This window comes from Perca flavescens, chromosome 10 (assembly GCF_004354835.1).
Source record: "Perca flavescens isolate YP-PL-M2 chromosome 10, PFLA_1.0, whole genome shotgun sequence".
NCBI classification, from domain to species: Eukaryota; Metazoa; Chordata; class Actinopteri; order Perciformes; family Percidae; genus Perca; species Perca flavescens.
This window is the reverse complement of record NC_041340.1, coordinates 11,433,846-11,457,248: the sequence shown is the minus strand read 5'-3', so window position 1 is coordinate 11,457,248 and position 23,403 is coordinate 11,433,846. Positions and strand designations below refer to the sequence as shown.

Here is a 23,403-nt window from a genome sequence, read left to right as displayed (position 1 = left end):
AGAGCAGTTGTGCTTACAGGTTCTTGACACTTGTGATTCCTCTGAAAGCTTTCCTTGGAACCGCCTGAATCTGGTTCTCGCTGAGGTCTCTGGAGCGAGAGAGAGAGACAGACAGACAGAGGGAGGGAGAGAGAGGGAGGGTGACATTAGTTGAGGTATTCCAAGCACTCAAAGATATATGGTCAAATGATAAACAAAACCAAAGACATTTGATCTATGTCACACACAGGTACACGCACATGCACACACGCACGCACACACCCACCCACACACACACACACACACACACACACACACAAAGCCAATTACAGTACAAAGGCACAGAAGGAGAAAGAGATGGAGAGAGAGAGAGAGAGAGGATGATATGACATTTATAATCAGTGGAACAATTTGGTCCAAAGAGCTTTAAAGACAAAAAGAACAATCAGAAATACTGCTGGCACGAGTCCATCTACTGCCTTGAAGTGTGTGTGTGCATAAGGGAGTGTGTGTGTGTGATTAATGGAAAGGCAGTGATGGGGAAAGTACGTGGAAAGAAGAAAAGAGAGTCAGAATAAAAAAAAACTGTGTGTGTGTTAGATTTGTGTTTTGTATGATTTTAATGTAAAAGTTTTTCTTGTCTTCTAACTTCTTCTAACGTAAGCCATCCAACAACGCAGCGTTGCTCTGAAGGAAAAATACAGCTATATTGAGAAACCCGACAACACACACACACACACACACACACACACACACACACACACACACACATTTTAATACCACCATCAAGCAACATATACATTTTTTTCTCTGCCCCTTTTTCTCTTTAACACAAACACTGAACATATCAGAACATACAACGGCCCTGCTACGTTTTTTTTTAAGGCTTTTTCTTCCTCCATAATGAATACCGATATGAGCCAAAGGATTTTTGACATGACACAACAGCATGGCCTTAACTCTATTAGTGTTGTTTGTGGGAGAAGGCCTGGCAGGCAAACCGGGTTCAGGAAGCACAATGTAATTAGAGAAGTATGAAATATCAGACAAGCTAATCACCCTATAGCCCTGACAGTCAGGCCTGAGTTGAACACACACATGCACGCACACAAACACACACACAAACACACACGTGCTAACAAAACCAATCAGCGGCAGCACACAAACACAGGTCCATGCATGCATGAGTTTTCTGTTTGACCCTGACACACACACACACAGAATGGAAATCAGCTAACTTCTTTGTGGAGAAAGGTAATTATGTACCAACCATATTCATAACATTTTCCTGTCATGCATTTAATAAACGCAGCCTGTTATTGGTCAATTTTCAAAGACAGACAATGGCACGCTTACCCGCCCACACACATACAGTATACATTGGAGTAAACATACTCACACATACAGCCACACATACAGAAACCCTCACATACGTTTACACCGCCTGAATTACAGTCACGCACACAGGAGGAAAATTGGTTGTGCATTATTCTAGAGCCAATCAACTTTTATTAGGGCTGTGAATGTTAATTGGCGGGCCGTGCTCGGAAAACAGAAAACTCATTTCCTCAAACTAACAAGGTTTCATCATTTTTGACGTTTCCCTTTAAGCCCTGTGTTTTCTGGCTCATTCCTTTTGTTTGACAAGAGATGAGCGTTTCCCGTTTTTTTTTTTTTTTTTTTTCTCCTCAGGCCTTGATGGGAAAAGTATGTGCCTGGCATTGTATACTCTTTAGGCAACTAAAATATGTGCTTTCATGTATAATTTTGCTCAGCGATTGCGGTAACGAAGGAGCACAAAAAAGCAAACATGATGGACAGGAATGATATTATGATATTTTAATGTGCCGCACAGCCGGAAAATATTCCCTGTGTTTACACTTTTGTTTTGAAGGTTTTGACACTTTTTGGGTATTGATAGGATTTTCTGTAAGGAGGTTTTCTTTTTTTTCTGTCTGTGTTGCTCCCATGATGACGTTGACAGAGCAAATAGGAAACAGACACAAAGGAAAGCTCTTATCACTCTTGCACTCCTTTTCTATCCATTCTCTTTGTCTATCTACCTAACTAACTATATCCATAAATCTATCTTGTTTATCTCTAGGATTTGCATCTCTTTTATACCACCCTCCCCTCTGCGGACTGCTGACAGAGTGGAAAACGATTACAAAAAAAATAAAACGAGAAAGCAAGAGGATGAGAACAAGAAAAAAACAAAACATTAAGAAGTCATATTTCAGAGGAGTTCCATGGCTAATAAATCTTTTATTGTTTTGTTTACCCACCATGATATTTATTTGTTATTGCTTCTAACAGAAGGAAAGCCATCCAAGTCAAATAAAAGCCATTATGAGACTGTGTGTCTCTCCGTCGGCCTTTATGACTCCAGCTGAGTGACTGACACCAGCTCTGGGAGTCCACAGTTTAGGCCTCCATAATAAAACTCATATGTCACAAGGCTTGAATTAAGTTTTCATCATACAAGTGGTTGGTGGTTGCCGTTGTCCACTTGTGCAATCGGTTTCAGGGTTATGGAAATGTTTTGGGTGACATTTTAGAAGGTGTAAACAAAACATGTACACCTCGTCAACATTTTATTGGAAACTACAAAAAAAATAACACATTTGATTTTAATGCGTTTGACAGGATTCAATAAGTGAGTGAGAAAAGGGATGTTTGCTATCCTTAAAATGTGTTAATAGTTAGATAAACTATGTATCAGTCTGAAAGATGTGTGTGTAGTAATTGTTTTAAGCTGCACTAGGCAAGATTTACGAATAGAAATGTCTCATCAGCCTGAAACAGAGAAGAATAGATTTGCTGTAAAAATTAAATTCTGGTGTGGTCACTGGCAAAACACAGCAAATCACAAAAAACGTAAATAAAAAGTGCAGGCTTTGACCCAAAAAAGGCTAAACTGAATAGCCATGGCTGACCATTTTCACTAGCTCAAGCTCCAACAGAAATATAGACGAACAAATGTAGGGACAAAAATGATGTTGTCTTCAGGTCACTTCACGCAATTCCTGAAAAGCGAAAGCCATAAATCCTCTGAAAACATTTTTTTTTTTTTTTTAAATCAAAAAACGAATTTGCTTCAAAAGATTTGACTGAGAGTGGCCTGGCAACAAAAGCAAACAATCCAACAACTGTCATCACATTATGATTCAAATGTTGTTGAACGAAATGTCTTCATGTAGGATCCTATTGCTCATAGTAGGAAGCCGATTGAGAAGATAGTCATTCAGGGCCTTCATATTAAAACTATTTCTTTACTCTATCATAAAGTATTGTTCTTGTCGCACATTCAACATCTAGAGCTACGTTATGTTTTCAAGTGAACAGTCCTCCACCCATCTCTCTGTGAGTCATACCTGCTGACCTTTGAGTAAAGCAAAGGCTATCACCAATAGGAGATTGGCCTGTGGTCCTTGAAAAGGACACTAGCTGAATTGCAACACACACACACACACACACACACACACACACACAAGCAGACACAAGGCTCACTTGGTTAGCTGGATAGTCTGTACACCAGTGTCTAGCAATTTGCTTCCACATTTCATTTATTGGATTTAGCCATTTTGGTCCTCCTCTATTGCCACAGCATTTGAGGGATAAGGCAATTCATCTCTTAAAAAATCTATTAAAGAGACGGATGGCTGTTTGAATTATACATTAGTTTTATTAGGATGACAAGTTCTGTAAATTATAGTGATACTGATTATGAAAACAACTTCAGATCTTTTTAAAAAATTGGGAGATTGCTAAAACTGGATGACAAGACAAACAACGCAAAAGTTCACAGTAAGCTAAGTTTAATATTTATGGGTACAATGAGAAAATGAAAAAGAAGAAGAAGAACAACAACAACAACAACAACAAACAGCAACAGCAGAAGAAAAACATCTTCCATTATCCATTCCATGTTTGTAATGGCATCCTAAGAACTGTATGATTACATTTTGACCAAATATCTTCCAGACTTTTCCCTTTCACCACACAGCCCCCCCACCCTTGGTTAATGTTTCCCCAGCCAAGGCCTCTCCTCTCTGGGTATGCTGGATCTCTGTGCCCCCTAGAAATCTGGAGGGATTGAGGGTGACAGCAAGATCCTTTTCGGGTTGGGGTAGTGGTCCTGTTGGTATGTGAGGGTGTGTTTGTGTGTGTGTGTGTGTGTGTGTGTGTGTGTGTGTGTGTGTGTGTGTGTGTGTGTGTGTGTGTGCTTCCGGCGATCACCTCCTCCATATTAAGTTCCATTATTCATGTGAGGAGAATAATAACACTTGCCAGGTCACCCTTTGCCACTTCGGATATTACTGTTAACCCTTTAAAACACACAGAAACACACACACAATGCTAAACAGTGCCTCCTGGGATACTGGTGTTAACCCTTTACAAACACACGTTGTGCATGCAAACACACTTGTACCCGCATACGCCTCAGCAACGCACATGCAGATCTAAAAACAGAAACACATACATCTATGTTTTTCCCTCTTTCTAACATACACACATACCAAATGAACTTTTCTCCTAGGATATCTCACCCTCCACTTTTTGTGTGTAACAGTAGACACCAGATATTAGATGGATCCGCCCTCAGGCTCGTTTAGATATGAGCCACGGCCACTCTGTACCATTAACCCGCGAACGGGGGAGTGGAAACAGGCCTGTTTGATTTCATATGACTTTGTGTCAGATGGCATCACAGGAGGTCTTAGTTTGACAAAGATGACAAGGAAGGCGGCAAAGGTGTGTACCCGTGTGTCAGGTAGAATTTGTTTGTCTTGGTGTGAAAGCAACAGCGGGCAAGTGAGATTGTATGGGCGACAATGTACGCATCTTTGAATGTGTCTCAGTGTGTGTCTTTTATTAAAAGAAGAGTGACTGTAGTGGACGAAAGAAAACGAGATGACCCTTGGCTAAGCTCCAGGGGAGAGATGAAAAAGAGAGAGGAGTGAAACAGGAGGAAAACTGAAGGAGAGGAAGAAAAGGGATAGAGAAGGAAGACAGAGGTGGCACAATTTCATTTTTGAAACCTAAGAGACCTTCAATGCTGAGCTTAAGCCTCGCACTTATTTTCTCCCTGTCACTCGAATTCTTCTCTCACTTTCTTTTTCCACCCCGCTATCTCACTTTCTCTCTCTCTGTCTGTCTCTTTTTCTCTCCCTTGGGGGCTGTAACTGCATTTAATATTGTTCCATAAAGAGAGTAATAAATATCGACTGCTGGCTAGCTCATATTCTCCTTGTTTTTTAAGGCACTCTACTGTAGGGTAAGACCAAAGTCATGCAGCAGGTATTACAGTGCGTACGGCCTGTACTGTAATAGTAATTGAAATATCCTAGTAGGTATCTGTAACCTTTGGAACTATTGTGTCCTTTAAGTCTATAAGTGTCCTTTATACCATTTTAATACTGTTAAGTACGGCCTTTAAGTCACAATAAATACATGGAAATGTTTCAATGCCTGTGATAGAAGACTGTTTAAATTTAAAAGCAGAAGAACTTGGTCAATTCATGTTTTGGCTTTAAATGGTAAAGACTGCTATAAAACTTTCCCCTCACTTTTTGTCACATTGCAGAAATGAAATGAAATGAAAAAAAAAGATACATGAATGACTACACTCACCACACAGTGAGTGTAGACATGTATTTATATGATCTAATATACATATATATATATGTATATATATATATATATATATATATATATATATATATATATATATATATATATATATATATATATTAGAGATGGTCTATATATATATATTTACCACATTGCAACAGCAAACTGGGAGGTCTGTTGTTGCAATGTGGCATTTGAGTGGAAATAATTTTATATTAATTTTATTCTAACCTTCATTTATCCTGGGAAAACTTACTGACTATAAATGCTGTATTTTGGCAATGCCACAGACATATAACTCCATGCATTCAAAATTGGAACTTTCCCATTACAGCCACGGTCTTCTAGTCTTGGCTGCAGAGTTACTCTACTTGAGTGAGTTCTGATTTGCGCCAACAAACTAGGTGGGGATATATTATCCAACATGCTGGCAGTGCGTTGCAGACAGTAGGACTGCAGTGTTGGACTGACTCTTTTGATTTCTTAAAGCACAACTTGAAGTAATTTTTAATTGCCAAATTTTGTTATTGATTTGGGCTCCAAAGTAATGATGGTCTTTTGACTGAAGTGGATTCTATCTTCACATCTTTTGCCTTTAGTTGTTGTTTGATTCTTCTTAACACTATGGTTTTAGCATGTGTTTCTTCCAAATTGCATGACTTCCCTGGAAGCTGGCTCTTTATTTAACAGAATTTTTTATGGAAAATGTTTCAGCAAAAAGTATTTTACATCAGACACATATTGCTTTCAAGTTTGTCCTCTGTATCCTGGTGTACTATCGTATAATGGAGGTCACACAGAATGGTCTTCCTTCCATACTTCGCCCACTTCTAGTCTTTTTATTTCCTTTGTAATTCTTCATCAGTCTTTTGACTCGGTGCCCTTGCTTCGTCTTGTAACCCCTGCCTCATCCATTCTCCTCCCCTATTCAACCCCCCTCCCCACACTCCACTCACTGTGATTTAATTAAATGGCCGCATTATGAATAAAAATATTGCCCCCCTCTATTGATCATGGTGGACGGGAGGATGACAGCTCAGAGCTCAGGCTGGCTTGGACAGGACGGGACAGGACAGCCACTCTCCTAACTCGTTCCATTACACTGATCTAACTAAGTGTGTGTGTGTGTGTGTGTGTGTGTGTGTGTGTGTGTGTGTGTGTGTGTGGAGCTTTTTCAATAAGTGTGTGGACGGGTGTGTATATACAAGTGACATTGTGTAAGATTGTGCGTGGGTGTGTGTGTGTGTGTAGACAGTAGAGTGCTGTGTGTCTGTGTGCGAGTGAAACAGCCATCAGGGAGCAGTAGCATCTAAATCAAACTAAGCCTTCTCAAAAGCTCTCATGGGCCCTTGCAAATCCTTCGTTAGAGACACACACCTACATAGACACACACAAACACACATGCACACGTTCCTCAAACGCCTCCTCTGATACATACACTGCATCAGCATTAAAAATGGACATTGTCTGCACTTTTCGTTTCTCTCCCTCTCTCTCTCTCTCTCTCCTCTGCTCTTTCCCCTACTCGACCCATCGCTCTCCGTAAGGCTGTAAGTATCTATTATGTTTTGTCGATACTGTAATTAAATTGGACAGCTTAATGCAATTCTCTGTGATCCATAGGCCTTTATGGATATAAAAGCTTTTCTGGCCCCACGCCCGAAAGACGTCCAACAAATTTAGATGAGTTACTATTAGAAAAAAAAATGTTGGAGAGGTTAAGGTAGTGGGGCGCACACATGGTCATTTGTAATTGGCTAATTCACTTTAATGTCCCTGACGCCATTTTGTTTTAATATATTTTCTTATTTGAATTGTCATCTAGGACTAAGCGATATTACTACTCTGCCTCTCTTTGCTTTTTTTTCTTCTTCTTGTTAGTCCTTCCTTTTCTTCTAGTGCTTTAGCTAAGCGATATTGCAGGCTCTTCAGGACATTTATGGTCCTAATAAAACTTCAGCAGGAAAGGATCAAGAGAATGGACGAAGAGAGAAGAGATAGATAGAGGGAGGGCAGGGCGGATTAACAGGAAGGGGGAAAAAAGATAGAAACATACAATAGTGTGATGGATGCAGGGATGGGTGAAAAGATAGATTGGAGACAGACAGATGAAATCTATTTCTTTGTGTCTCTATTGGAATAGATTTAGCATCTCCCATGTACATCAGGGCAATGTTATTTTCATGCTTATCAACCTTGACCAAATCCACCAAGTCCTATAAAAGCACACCTAACTGTGAGCACGCTTAGGGTGCTTTATCAGTAATGAAATAAATGTATGGTAACATACAGTATAAAATCACAGTCTTCAATTTTGATGTATTCATTTGAAGTAAAACCTGCCAAAACGAAAATTATACGTAGACTCTAAATGAAAGCAAAATAGCTTTAACAGTATTCTATTTTACTCATTACTGACATGACAACAGCAGATGAAATCACTGTTTTCAAGCTTGTTTTTCTTGTCTTATCTACTGTATTCTGAAGCTGAGCAATTTTCTCAACTTACAGAGGACTTTGTAATCCTTTAATTAAGATTAAAACTTAAAAATCACAAAAAGTGGGTTCTACCAGAAGAGCAGGATAATCTTACCTACCCTGTAACATCAAGAGGATGCAATGTCAGATGCATTTGTACCAGGATGTTATGTGATTTTTTTTAAGAATAATAAATCATATTGGTAACAAGGAAAGGTTGTGTCCCTGCATTCAACAGATAGTTGCACTCCATTGATATATATGCAGTGACTTGTTAAACTTATTACTTTAGACTTATTACTTATTACTTTAAAATGCCTTTTAAGTTTAGGAACATTTTGAGTTCCCCCTCCTTTGCCTCACAGTGGTTTGGTCCACTGCCTGCTGTACGTTAAGAATCGGATCTGCACTCGACTCACAGTCACATCGGTAGTGTCAGGAATGTAGTAAGTAGGCGGTTCAAGGCTATTTGATTCACATTAAACATCGGATGACGTTCTTTTCTCAAATGGAAATGATGCCTTTGTAATTAATGAATTAGTCATGACAAAAAGGTTGCTATGTTAGTAATATAATGTAACGTTACCTAGCGTGTTTAATAGGTTGTTGGATAGAAATGCACCCACTACAACTAACGTTACCACGGCGATAAGCCTAACTTTATGTGTGTGAACTGATATTAGGGTTATTATCATAGCTAGACTGTATATTGAAGATCTACAGTTGTGTTTTGTTCAATATGATAAGTGGCAGATCAGTAGGTTTGCTGCAGAGAGTGTGGCTCATGTGGCTGTCAGGGTGAGCAGATGAGCTTTACCAGTGGCTCACTAATTTACATTATGATCAGCTATTTAACAAGTGTACAAATCATTGTATTTCTTTTATATGGGACACTTTTTCAAAATAAGTCATTATGTTTTAAGGTATTTTTGTAGCTTGATTGTAAACTTAAAAATAAATAAATGGTTTTAAAGAAGAATATTTTGGTCAATTTGGTCAGCTTTTTCATTGAATCAAGAGAAACACTGAAAAGAAGGATAATGGTACAGTCTCCATGCTACACTAATGATAGTATTAAGGCTTTCCTCTGTGTACACATATCCTCTACAAGTATAATTGTGGCTGTATTATCTGCGTCCCCTTCAAAAATTGCTCTTCAGAAATGTTATGTTTATTGTCCCCCCCTACTGTTGGATCAGATTTACGCCCATGCCTAAGTGGAATAATTGCAATGCAACGTAATCCAATACATCTGCATCAAAAAGATGAACTGGTAATGGATTATCCCATGTGAATTGAGTGATCCTCGGTTTGAAATGGATTTGAAGCATTACGGGTGATGGAGGATTTAGGCTGGAGATTCTCATTCTGAGAAAGACCAAAGCTCCTTGACTAAATGGATTTGTTTTAACCAACATACTGTATGGCTATTTGAGAGCCCCTTAGTCCACAGCCAATCCTGTCTTATCTTAAACTATATCAAATGTTGTAATAAATAAAACCTCAATGAATTAAGAGATTATGAATTAAAGAAGCAAATTAAGATAAAAAAAATAAAGCAATTGAACAAGTGAACAATTGAAAACCACCAAGAGCATCATTATACTAACAGGAATAAATCCTGTTGTAGGCTATGTGATTAAATCCTTCTCCTAGTAAATGGCTGGGCAAACCTTTAAAGTAAATAGTGCAGCTCATCCGTGAACCATCACCTTATCGTGGTGGAGAGGTTTGTGTGTCTCTGTGAACCTGAGGGCTGTGTTGTCTGGAGCTTTGTGCTCCTGGTAGGGTCTCCCAAGGCAAAGTGGTCTCAGGTGAGGGGCCAGACAAAGAATGGTTCAAAACCCCAATGAAGAAGCAAGGTAGAGATGGAGTGACCCTGCCCGGAGGAAGCCCGGGGCCCCGCCTGGAGCCAGGCCCAGACGGCGGGCTCGTCGGGCGAGCGCCTGGTGGCGGGTTTGCCACGGAGCCCGGCCGGGCACAGCCCGAACAAGCTACGTGGCTCCCATCTCTCCAGCCCATGGGCCCACCACCTGTGGGAGGAACCGTTGGGGTCGGGTGCGATGCCACATGGGTGGCAGTGAAGGTCAGGGGCCTCGACGGACCAGACCCGGGCGGCAGACGCTGGCTCTGGGGACGTGGAACGTCACCTCTCTGTGGGGGAAGGAGCCGGAACTGGTGCGGGAGGTGGAGCGCCACCGGTTAGATCTGGTGGGGCTTACCTCACGCACAGTCTCGGTTCTGGAACCATACTCCTGGATAGGGGTTGGACTCTTTTCTTCTCCGGAGTTGCCCAGGGTGTGAGGCGCCGGGCGGGTGTGGGGATACTCACAAGCCCCGGCTGAGCGCCGCTGTGTTGGAGTTTACCCCCGGTGGACGAGAGGGTCGCCTCCCTCGCCTGCGGGTTGTGGGGGAAAACTCTGACTGTTGTTTGTGCATATGCACCAAACAGGAGTTCGGAGTATTCGGCCTTCTTGAGACCTTGACTGAGTCCTGCATGGGGCTCCAGTGGGGGACTCCATTGTTCTGCTGGGGGACTTCAACGCACACGTGGGCAATGATGGAGACACCTGGAGGCGTGATTGGGAGGAACGGCCTCCTGATCTAAACCAGAGTGGTTGTTTGTTGTTGGACTTCTGTGCTAGTCATGGATTGTCTATAACCAACACCATGTTCGAACATAGGGATGCTCATAAGTGTACCTGGTACCAGAGCACCCTAGGCCGAAGGTCAATGATCGATTTCATAATCGTTTCATCTGATCTGAGGCCGTATGTTTTGGACACTCGGGTGAAGAGAGGGGCAGAGCTGTCAACCGATCACCATCTGGTGGTGAGTTGGGTCAGGGGTGGGGAAGACTCTGGACAGACCTGGTAAGCCCAAACGTGTAGTGCGGGTAAATTGGGAACGTCTGGAGGAGGCCCCTGTCCGACAGACTTTCAACTCACACCTCCGGCGGAGCTTTTCGTGCATCCCTGTGGAGGCTGGGGGCATTGAACCCGAGTGGACAATGTTCAAAGTTTCCATTGCTGAAGCTGCGGCGAGGAGCTGTGGTCTTAGGATCTTAGGTGCCTCAAGGGGCGGTAACCCACGAACACCGTGGTGGACACCAGTGGTCAGGGAAGCCGTCCGATTGAAGAAGGAGTCCTTCCGGGATATGTTATCTCGGAGGACTCCGGAGGCAGTTGCAGGGTACCGAAGGGGCCCGAAGGGCTGCAGCCTCTGCCGTGAAAGAGGCAAAGCAGCGGGTGTGGGAGAAGTTTGGAGAAGACATGGAGAAGGACTTTCGGTCGGCACCAAAGTGTTTCTGGAAAACTGTTCGCCACCTCAGGGGGAAGGGGAACCATCCAAGCTGTGTACAGTAAGGATGGGACACTGTTGACCTCCACTGAGGAGGTAATAGGGCGGTGGAGGGAGCACTTTGAGGAACTCCTGAATCCGACTAATACGCCCTCTATGTTAGAGGCAGAGCTGGAGGATAACGGGGATTGTCGCCGATTTCCCAGGCGGAAGTCACTGATGTAGTCAAACAACTACACAGTGGCAAAGCCCCGGGATTGATGAGATCCGTCCCAGAAATGCTCAAGGCTCTGGGTGTGGAGGGGTTGTCCTGGTTGACACGCCTCTTCAACATTGCGTGGAAGTCTGGGACGGTGCCAAAGGAGTGGCAGACTGGGGTGGTGGTTCCTCTTTTTAAAAAGGGGGACCAGAGGGTGTGTGCCAATTATAGGGGTATCACACTTCTCAGCCTCCCTGGTAAAGTCTACTCCAAGGTGCTGGAAAGGAGGGTTCGGCCGATAGTCGAACCTCGGGTTGAGGAGGAACAATGCGGATTCCGTCCTGGTCGTGGAACAACGGACCAGCTCTTCACTCTCGCAAGGATCCTGGAGGGAGCCTGGGAGTATGCCCAACCGGGTCTACATGTGTTTTGTGGATTTGGAGAAGGCGTATGACCGGGTCCCCGGGAGATACTGTGGGAGGTGCTGCGGGAGTATGGGGTGAGGGGGTCTACCAGGGCCATCCAATCTCTGTATGACCAAAGTGAGAGCTGTGTCCGGGTTCTCGGTAGTAAGTCGGACTCGTTTCAGGTGAGGGTTGGCCTCCGCCAGGGCTGCGCTTTTGTCACCAATCCTGTTTGTAATATTTATGGACAGGATATCGAGGCGTAGTCGGGTGGGGAGGGGTTGCAGTTTGGTGGGCTGGGGATCTCATCGCTGCTCTTTGCAGATGATGTGGTCCTGATGGCATCATCGGCCTGCGACCTTCAGCACTCACTGGATCGGTTCGCAACCGAGTGTGAAGCGGTTGGGATGAGGATCAGCACCTCTAAATCGGAGGCCATGGTTCTCAGCAGGAAACCGATGGAATGCCTTCTCCAGGTAGGGAATGAGTCCTTACCCCAAGTGAAGGAGTTCAAGTACCTTGGGGTTTTGTTCGCGAGTGAGGGACAATGGAGCGGGAGATTGGTCGGAGAATCGGCGCAGCGGGTGCGGTATTGCATTCAATCTATCGCACCGCCAGACGAAAAAGAGAGCTGAGCCAGAAGGCAAAGCTCTCGATCTACCGGTCAGTTTTCGCCCTACCCTCACCTATGGTCATGAAGGCTGGGTCATGACCGAAAGAACGAGATCCAGGGTACAAGCGGCCGAAATGGGTTTCCTCAGGAGGGTGGCTGGCGTCTCCCTTAGAGATAGGGTGAGAAGCTCAGTCATCCGTGAGGAGCTCGGAGTAGAGCCGCTGCTCCTTTGCGTCGAAAGGAGCCAGTTGAGGTGGTTCGGGCATCTGGTAAGGATGCCCCCTGGGCGCCTCCCTAGGGAGGTGTTCCAGGCACGTCCAGCTGGGAGGAGGCCTCGGGGAAGACCCAGGACTAGGTGGAGGGATTATATCTCCAACCTGGCCTGGGAACGCCTCGATCCCCAGTCGGAGCTGGTTAATGTTGCTCGGGAAAGGGAAGTTTGGGGTCCCCTGCTGGAGCTGCTCCCCCCGCGACCCGACACCGGATAAGCGGACGAAGATGGATGGATGGATGGCATTCATAAATGCTTGATGTAGGAACAGAAGATTGGTGGAGCAGAGGTTTGCCATTAGAATAAGGATGAACCAAACAACCCCTGTTTTTCCTCATAGAAGGAGAGATGGACATGTTTTAAAGAAAATAGGTTGTTAGAGAGACTAAAAGTAGGAAAGAGGCATGAGGAGAGGAAAAGAGGAAAGACAAGGGTTGACAGGAGGCAAGGTGAAGTAATAAAGCTGGCAAGTGATGGAGGAAAAATGGGTGAAAGAAGTAGTAAAGGTAAGTTTGAGTAAAGGATAGAGGGCAATGAAAGAGTGTGTGATGGAGGTATGGAGAGAAGGAGAGGAAGAGGTGTAAATAAGGAAGCTGACTGTGGCATTTTGCCTTTCTAAGCATCTGGGGAGCACCTCGGCACCCATAAATAATACGCCACAAATTAGCAGATTGGACAGAAGAAGAGGACTGCTGGAAGTGTGTGTGTGTGTGTGTGTGTGTGTGTGTGTGTGTGTGTGTGTGTGTGTGTGTGTGTGTGTGTGTGTGATGCAGACAGGGAGTGCTTCTACAAACATGCATGCATGGCACTAAATCTACACTACTATAAATGTGTGTTTTGTGTGTGTGTGTGTGTGTGTATATATATATATATATATATATATATATATATATATATATATATATATATATATATATATATACATATATGGCATTTTTCTTTTATTCTGATCCATCTCTCAGCAGGTCAGTGTTGTCAAGGTTACTGCAGGCCATTTGCCAGTGGGTCAATTAACTTTTAGCAAAGAAACAGAAACAGGCAGGTGCCTCAAGCAGTGAGAGGATGGTGGTCAGATGAAATGTGACAGTGTGTGTGTGTATGTATGAAAGAGAGGAATGCGAGAGAAAAGAAGCACTGAAAGCCTTTGTTGTCTCTGTGTTTGGCAAATAGCTCTATGGCCTTTCATGATGCTGAGAGAAGAATACAATTGAGGATAAGATGCGGCCAAATGTGAGTTTGAGCCCAGCAAGCCTTAAGGGAGTCAGGGCTCCTGTGTGCCGAAGATGACATAATGTGTTTCCTCGTAAAGGTTGACACGTTGTCACCCTTGTGTGCAAAGAAGGTTTCTTAAATCACATTGGGCCAAAATCTGAAAGAATGTCTGAAAGCTAATCTGAGAATTACATGAGACTAAATATCTGAATGTTGTTTACAAATAAGTGTTCATATTTCCTGGTACTACACTTAGCACTACAGTGGTGCTCTAGCATTAAAAATGTTATAACAAATTAATTTAAAGTTTTGAACTTTGGGCTTTTTTGCTTGTTTTTTACTGTCTTAGCTGGCCGTGTATTGCTATTTTAGATTCAATAGGCTACTCAGAAATGCCATGATTTGGCATTTTGGTAATACTGTGTGTTCTATGCCGCTTTTCATGGAAAATACTAAGAGTTTAACACAATTTTGTCCAATGTATCTTGTGAGATATGTTTGCACTATTAAAAGTCAAACAAGTTCAGTGTTGTACTGCAAACATGGATGTACAGACAACAATCAACCATATTTTTTGATGCAGAAAATTTCAAAATTTGATGATTGTGAGTTAGAATGTTAATTTAAAAAGAATGCTTTTTAGTAGTAGATAACTTTATTGTCCCCATGGGGCAGTTGGGTTTGCGGCACAATCGCAAGCAGCAGGGCATCCACAGTGCAGCCTCCCCGGAAGTGTGTGTTTTATATGCTTTCTACGCTGATTCATGAATGTTTATCCTAAAAAGACTTTGGAGTGTGTTCTGGTTTGACTAAATGATGAATTATGAAGGATGCCGTTTTTGATGCAAAATGCATCGAGTGGTTTGCTAACGAACTAAATCCCGACAAAGGTGGGCATTAGTCAATATTAGTCCAAATGGCGACTGGCAACATTGTTTAGCTATAAAAATAAAAATAAATCTGTCAACCAGCAAAACAAAATTACAACCCACACAGCATCAAAGAGGATGAATCATGTGTGCCCAAAGTGCAGGTGCTATTCAATCAACGAAACGATATGTAATATGTTAAAGGCAACATTCAAGTCAATGACATCATAGACTTAAAATTACTAGAACTAAAATGTTTGAAGGAAAATCCAAACCTGAATAGATTTATTCACAACATCGGCAGTAATCTTATCCCATCCAGCATATTTTAAGAGCAGTTGAATAGTATAAAAGTTAAAACTATTGCGTTTTAAACTACTTCCTGCCAAGCTCCTCATACTACCCTCTCACGTCTGAAATGCACTTATTCTCAGCATTCTTCCTTGGTGTTTCATAACGCAGTAGTGAAGCAAATGCACAGAAAGAACGGAAGGCTTTTTTTTTTTACCATTGTTTTATCTGTCTGAGTGTACTTGGTGAAATAAAGTGATTTTGATGGCTAACAGAGCAGACTGTCATCCTCCCTTCCCATGCAGCAGTAGGCTAATTCCTCTGACAGACTGTCTTCAACAATGGCCACTGGCTGCTGTCTTTTTAGCCTGAGGGCCTGTCTGGTTGAGTGTGTGTGTGTGTGTGTGTGTGTGTGTGTGTGTGTAATATATACAGAAAGAGAGGAGTTGGGGAGATGGAGGGAGAGAAAGGAATAAAAGAGACAACCAGGGAGCAGGAAAAGACTTTTGTGTGTACGTGAGAGCGTGTGTGTGTATGGTTACTATGTTGTCTCTAGGCCCTAATCTCTTTAGTAAGCCCCATGATCCAGTTAGAAAGAGCGAGTGGCTAATGTCAGGGGTAACTGGAAGAGAGGGATCTATGTGAGTGTGCGCTTATAAATGTTTGTGTGTATGCCTTTAACTGTATCCACATCCTCGGTGAGATTGTCATGATCCAGCTCTAAGAAAACTCAAGTGTTTATTGGTCGAATAAATGTTATCATGCCTGCAACCATATCCACTTCCATGTATGTGTGTAGATGGTTTACTGTTTGTGTGTGTGTGTGTGTGTGTGTGTGTGTGTGTGTGTTGCAGGGTGTCTGAAAAGCAGCAGTGCCCATTAAGGCTGAGAGATTAGATGAGTGGATCCAGATTCTGCATTATTGTTCCTCTCCAGCAGGCTTTCTCTGTAGTTTGTAGAAAACAGGACAGGAAATGGATTTTTAGTTAATTTGCCTGGTCAAATCAAGGTTAAAAACTACTAAAACTAAATTGGTCTCTATTGAGAAATTGTATAACAGTGATTTTTCATGATCAGCAGAGTTAAGGGTGCAGTAAATTCCGGTTTCAACTACGAAAAGGTAAAAATGTAAAAATTATTCCACTCCAAAAATGCATGTTTTTTTTCCCGAAGATCTCAGTAGGAAAAAAGATATATAGTTAACTTATATTACACTACTGATACCTGAACATATTAAATGAATAAATATGATAGATAATCTAAATGTGATCATGTTCACATTACTGTACATCTTGGGCAAGAAAAATATTTCCTTGTGAAACTCAAAACCACTATCATGTATTTTATATGATATAATTTTATTTTGAAAATGAAAGACCACTGTTTCATTTTTCTCCTTCATACCAATATTTTTTCCGCTTTACAATTAGCGGGTTTGTTTTTTTAATTCTGGGCCAATAAGCCTCAAATGCTAAGAGGTATTATCTTGGTACAGGGAGGTGTTTAATATATGGTACATTTAGCACAGCATGTAGATGGATGTTGTAAATGTGCTTGAAGCTGTCGTGGCATGATTAAAATGGACGTGGTGATCAGCAGTTTTGTCACAGAGGGTAAAAGTACAGCTAACTCACCCGCTGCCATAATAAACGATAAGACGCTGACACAACGGGAATGATGAACACTGAACTAATGGCTGCTCCCGCTCGCTCACACGCATGCATAAATATAACCAACTCTTTTAGTTTTTTTTCTCAATTTCTGCCTGTCTGTCTTTTGCCCTCTTTTACATCTGTCTCTTTCTCTACAATCAGTTACAGTACACGACAAAAAAAAGAAAACAACCTGTCCTTCAAAAATGGTACTAAACCATTCCTTCATTCCAGAAATTTCTGCTGCAAAACACCTCATATAACAGCATAGGAGCGGATGTCTTGTGATATGAAAATCATTCATGCCCCGGGGGAATATATGGAGAGGAATACAGGATAGATGTGGACAGATAGAAATTGAACCAAATTCTCCCTTCCCACCCAATCACACTGCATCACAAATCACTAGCTCTGCCGCTAATTCAGGTGTGTTACGGTGCACAGGCCTTGGCATATGGCGTGTGTGAGCGCTTGTGTATCTGTGTGTGTGTGTGTGTGTGTGTGTGTGTGTGTATTTGCATATTTGAGAGGGAGGGAGGGATGGAGAGAGAGAGAAAGAGAGAGAGAGAGAGAGAGAGACAGAGACAGAGACAGAGAAAGAGAGAGAGAGAGAGAACGAAAAGATGATTTAGGAGTAATGAGAGCCGGTAAAATCATGGTGCCCAGCGGCATTATGGGACTAAATCTAATCTGCTAATGGAGAGGGGGGCATGGGCTGGGAGGGTGATGGAGGGAGGAGGAAGGGGTGAAGTAGGAGGGGGGATAGATGAAGAAGGGAAAGGACAGCAATGGCAGGAATAAAGGTTGAGCAAAGAGGAATGGATGAAGGGTAAGAAGGACCGAAAAGAAGAAAGGAGGAATAGAAGAAGAAGAGAACTGTAGGATAAATGGCAAAGATAGAGGATGGAGAGACATAAGAACGAGTAAAGAAAAATAGGGTACATAATAGGAAAGGACATAATGCATAACAACAGAAAATGACTAAAAGAGGACGTTAAAGAAACCAAGGTGAAAGAATGAGGAAGATGAGAATAGCAGAACAAAAGAAGCAAGATAAGGGTGTATAGAACAAGAAAAGCATATAGATGAAGATGCTGAGAAAAACACAACACAAAACAAAGGAAGAAGGGGAAATATAACAATGAAAGAAGAGAGAAAGCAAGAATGTGGAGAGAAAAAGGTCAAGGACAAAGTGAAAGGGTGGGAGGTGAGTTTAAAGTGGGACATGTTACGTGTGTGTGTGTTTGTGTGTGTGTGTGTGTGTGTGTGTGTGTGTGTGTGTGTGTGTGTGTGTGTGTGTTTGAAAAATAACCTGGGGTGGAGGCATCCCGAGGGCAGGGCCCAGGAGAGCACAATCAGCACATATTGCTATCACGTGGTGTACAAAATGCTCTCTCTTGTTTATTCGCGCACGCACACACACACACACACACACTCTACATACATGACGTACGTGCAACCCAAACACCATCCCCATTGTTGCTCTCTCTGCCACACACACACATTCGTACACACCCACACACACCGCAGAAGGCAGCCATTGAGAGGTAATTGCAACAGACTGTTAATGTTTTCCAGGATAAAACTACACCAGTCTTTACAAGGACGGGCTAATTTCACAACTTGATATCGTTACCTCAACAAAATGGCTGACAACCGCATTACAACCACTCCGAAGAGATACAACAGAAAGGATACTAGAAGTAGATGTTAAATTTTCTGTGAGATATTGGGTGGTGCTGCTATAGGTATGTGCATAATTTGGAGGCTTTTTTCCAAGTGTGTGGCCGCCCAAGCTGAAGATGTCGTGTATGTGCATCGCGCAAAGGTGCTCTGACAAAAGATTTCTCCAAATCGTCTTTCCAGTGTAAGACATTTTTATTGTAGTAAGAGGATAGCATTAGAGCTGCAGCAATTAGTCCATTAATTAAAAAGTCTATTGACAGAAACGTCATAATCGATTGATTAATTAATTATTCAAGCAAAAATGCCAAATACGGATGGTTGAAAATAATTGTTAGTTGCAGACAGCATGTTGTTTTGCAGGATTGTAATGCAGCAACTGCTCTTGAAGGGCTGCAGAAAGAGCATATGATCAGTTAGCAGCAAAATCATTGCGGTCAACCTCGAATATGAGTCATGTACTACCTTTAAAAATGAATATGATCTTTAAATCATATCCTCTTAATCCCCTGGATCTTTTTATGTAGATCATGTCATGCTGAAACTCTCCAGTGAAAGTAAAGTAAACTCACCTCATTGCTGGGTGGCCAGCTCAGCAGTGAGGAAAGTGATTGTCAAGCCTGTCAGATTTTATTGTATGCACTGTATCATATCATATTATTTAAAATCATTTTTATGACTCATGTGTCTGTGATCATTTGGGTTTATAAATACAATCTGCAGTTGGAAATTGAACCTTGGGCCGCAGTGGTAAACTCCTACACGGGTTTGAAATCCAGACACCCTGTGAAACTGCACCAAAACCTCAACAATCTGCTATGAGCAACACAAACAGAGCAGAGCCACATGGCAACTCCATTATCTTGATAGTAAACAGGACCCCAGATCTACAAATAACAGTATCTAAGATACGGCATCAACATACAACAACTAGCTAAGAGGTCCAAAACATACAACACACAGGGTATTGTACTGGTGCATTATCGTATTACTGTAAGACAGCCATTTACCTCAAAGAAACTTTAACTTAAATACATTAAATGTAACTATATCTCTTAAATTACTCATTTCAAAGTTGATAGCTATTAAAGGCATTACCAAAAACGCTTTCAATCAGGTCCCCAAGAGTGTAGAAAAATAAGCCAAAACTCCCTATGAATCAGAGTTAGATGATAGGCGACCATTACGTTGGCAATGATACTGAACAGCAGCTAGATACAATGTCAAGCAACGTCTTGTGTTTAGCCATTTAATTTACATGTCGGTAAAAGAAAACACAGATGCAACATTACACTGCAGCTTAGGCAATTACACCAAATTACATTGAAACTCTGCAGTGGCTCATGTGTTTATGAGGTAATGTACAGTTTCAGTGCATGAGATTGCAAGTGCGCTACCTTACTCATTCAGGTCGCAGGCACGGCGCTGCAATCAAATAGCCATTACAGTGTTGAATGTTACAGCTGAGGCAAAGCAGACGAGGAAAGAGATTGGGTCAAAGCACGGCTATTAAATGAATTATAAAAGAAAAATCTCTGTTTCTCTTATTTGAATAGGAAAGCTGACAAAAACACACTTTCTTTATATGCAATATCTACTTTGTGCAATATTTACATAGAACAGAACAGAATAGAATAGGTATAAAGCCGCCCGGCGAAGCTCGAACAACACCCAGCAGGTAGGCCGCCTGTATCAGAGCATCTTGCTTGGAAGAAGAGCCCAAAAGAGCTTCCAGACAGTAGATGGCGCTGTAATGCTTCTCTGTGCTTCTTTCTCAGCACAATCAATTCATTCAGATCACTATCACACACTTTGGATGCTCATCAACATCAGTACCTGCGGATCATTGGCACTCAGAGACAAGCACTATCCCTCCTTTGAGGGCATGTTCAGACAAACTGTCATTATAAACTTCACAGATTGAAGAAAAGTGAATGATCGCCATTTCCTGTCCTGGTGAACTTCCAAAGCAACACCTGTTAAACGTACTCACTAGAACACACAATTATTTTCATTTGATTGCAGTAAGGATGGCAGGAATAAAAATTCTTCTTGTTGCGAATATTATGTCATGACAGAGAGAGTGGGAGAGAGTAAATGCATCTTGTGTCTTTGCATTCAAACCTATTGTCATTTATATTATATTTATGTTTTATTAGCTTGGGTAAACTGAAAAAAAATCAAATGAAATGTTGCATAATTTCCCTATTCTCCACTAAATGCACTCCAAATTTGTCAGTGCCGAACATGAATCAAGCTGACATGTTGTTTAATAAGCGGACTGATTTAAGGCAGAGTTGGCACCGTCAGAGGAAATAACGAAAGAAAATGGACGCCTGCATTTTTGTCTTTGTCCACACCTGTTGTGTGTCCTCTAAGTACATCCTCTTTTCCTTACGTCTGTCAGTCTGTCCGCGGTGTCTGTCTTTCTTCTCTCTACAAAGAAGAAAGACAGAGACACAGGAGGGATCTGTGAATCATTATCCTCTGCTCACCCCTGACACAGAGAAGCTAATAGGCTCCCAGCAGGGAATACATGTGTGTGTGTGTGTGTGTGTGTGTGTGTGTGTGTGTGTGTGTGTGTGTGTGTGTGAGAGATAGAGAGAGAGAAAGAGAGAAAGGTTGTGTAGGGAAAATACATATTTGTACATACAGGTTCATCATGCATCATGTTTCTATTTCTACTGTATGTGCCTGTTCTTTTTTGTGTACACCAACTCTGAACATGTGCCTCCTTGTGAGTGTGCGCTATTGTGTGCACGTATGTGTGTGCACGTGTGTTTGTGTGTGTGTTTCTCATTTCCTCCATGTAGAGATTATGGCCAAAGAAGAGCAGCATTATCAGACAGCTGGAAATGAGATCTCAGTAGGGGACTAGACTCCTCTGCCTTTCTTTTCAACCCTTCTTCCACACCTCCCTTAGTACCTCGTTCTGATTCACCTCCTCTTCTGCTACTCCTCTTTCACCCTCTTATCTTCTGCTCTCTTATAGCTGTGCTTTTACAACTCTACCCCTCCTACCTGTTACCATATGTCTTCTTATTTTTCCCTCCATGTTCACTTTTGTCAATCCTGATACAAACAACCCCGCCTCACCTTTCTCTACTTGCAGCTCTCTCCTTTTTCTCATCTTTCCATCCATGTACTCCTCTTTTGCCTCCCTCTGCTACAGTAAAAAAGATTGGCTCCCTACTTGATTTTCGTTAAACTTTATCTTGCTGTTGCTCCCTCCATCAATCTATTCTACCCATGTAGTGGTGCAAAGGGGATCCTCAACATCCGAGCTGCAATCCATCCTCCCTGTTACATTAACAAAATGTAGATTACAGATTAAAGTAAATCGGTGATGTTGTCCATTTTTTTTAATGTGAAGCAGAATTCAGAAGGTAGCTCTTAAAATTCACATTCATTAAATTCTCAATCACAGGTAATTCAGTGTGGCCACGATTTTTCACTGAGAGGTTCAGTTGAGGTTGCTGATGTTTTGTTCAGTCATGACATCTCTCACTGTTAATATTCATTACTCAGTTTTCCTATTTATTCCAAATGAACTGTTGCCACCGCTAAAAACATGAAATGCATTACTTTCCGGCCGCTAGAAGGAGTTTCCCGAGAAAGACTGACCACTAACACTGTTTACAACATCCAGTCAAATTGGGAAAGATTGAATAGCTATTGTGTTATGTCAGTTGGCCATCAACTTGCATCATTGCATCGCTGTTATATTATATTGATATGACAATGTGTTATATTATTACTTTAATGTATCTGAACAGCACTGACCTTCCACAAGTAGAAACTATAATACAATACTGCCCCGATGGTAAATTAGAAACAGACAAGGGCATGACAAGCAAACATGATAGTGAAAAATGATCTCAATAAAAAAGAGCCTTTGCACAGAAACTGAACTGTTTAGAATAAGCTGCAAAGTGTTTTTTCTCGTGTCATTCTTTTCATCTTCTTCCCTTTGTCTTTTGGCGGTCCGATGTCACCATGACAACAACAAAAAAAACACGGTGCCCGCCACAGTTTTGTAGATAAACACTTCATTGTCGAGATCTGTCGTCTTGTCACGGAGAAGTTATGAAACAAATAAATCTATCTTGAACAATCTATTGGACTAGATGTTCGGTTCCACTGGAAGAACAAGGCATCACATCATTGTGGCTGTGGTATGTTGTTTATGTGGGTGGTGTGTGTGCGCGTGTGTAGGGGAAGGAAGTAATGAAATCCATGTTACAGCACTACATAAATACAGCACAAAAGAAAACATTTCAGCTACAATTACATTAAAAACATTAAAATACAGCATATAAGAGTTAACGAGATAGAGAAATGGCTCTATAAGGATGCTTTCTTCAGGAGTAAAAAGGAAAAAAAGTAATGTGAACTGCATAGACAAGCAGCAAATGTTTCAGATTATATATATATATATATATATATATATATATATATATATACATGTGTGTGTGTATTAAATTAAATGGTTCTATTTTTATTTAAAAAAAAGGAATTAGATTAGAAACACCAACAGTCTGTGTATGTGTGTGTGTGTGTGTGTGTGTGTGTGTGTGTGTGTGTGTGTGTGTGTGTGCACGTGGGTCAGTGGAGTCTGTTGGGTATTTCCAGGAAGTGGTAGCAAAACTAAGTTTATTATCTCTCTTCCTCAATCAAATCAGTGAGAGTGAAACATGTATTACAGGACACCATTTCCTGAGAACCACCACACACACACACACACACACACACACACACACACACGCTGCTATCTTGACTTAAACTTCTACCAATTGTGACCGTTGTGCCAAAGAGAGG

The 23,403-nt window shown here is 41.8% G+C and overlaps 1 protein-coding gene across 1 annotated transcript in view; it reads right to left on the bottom strand.

The window, feature by feature from the left end:
- Window positions 1-23,403, bottom strand: part of slit3 (slit homolog 3 (Drosophila)) — a 240,956-nt gene that overhangs the window by 102,958 nt on the left and 114,595 nt on the right. The window contains exon 5 of the mRNA XM_028589367.1: window positions 18-89. Within this exon, the coding sequence (XP_028445168.1) occupies window positions 18-89 (72 nt within the window). The remainder of the gene's footprint in view (window positions 1-17; window positions 90-23,403) is intronic.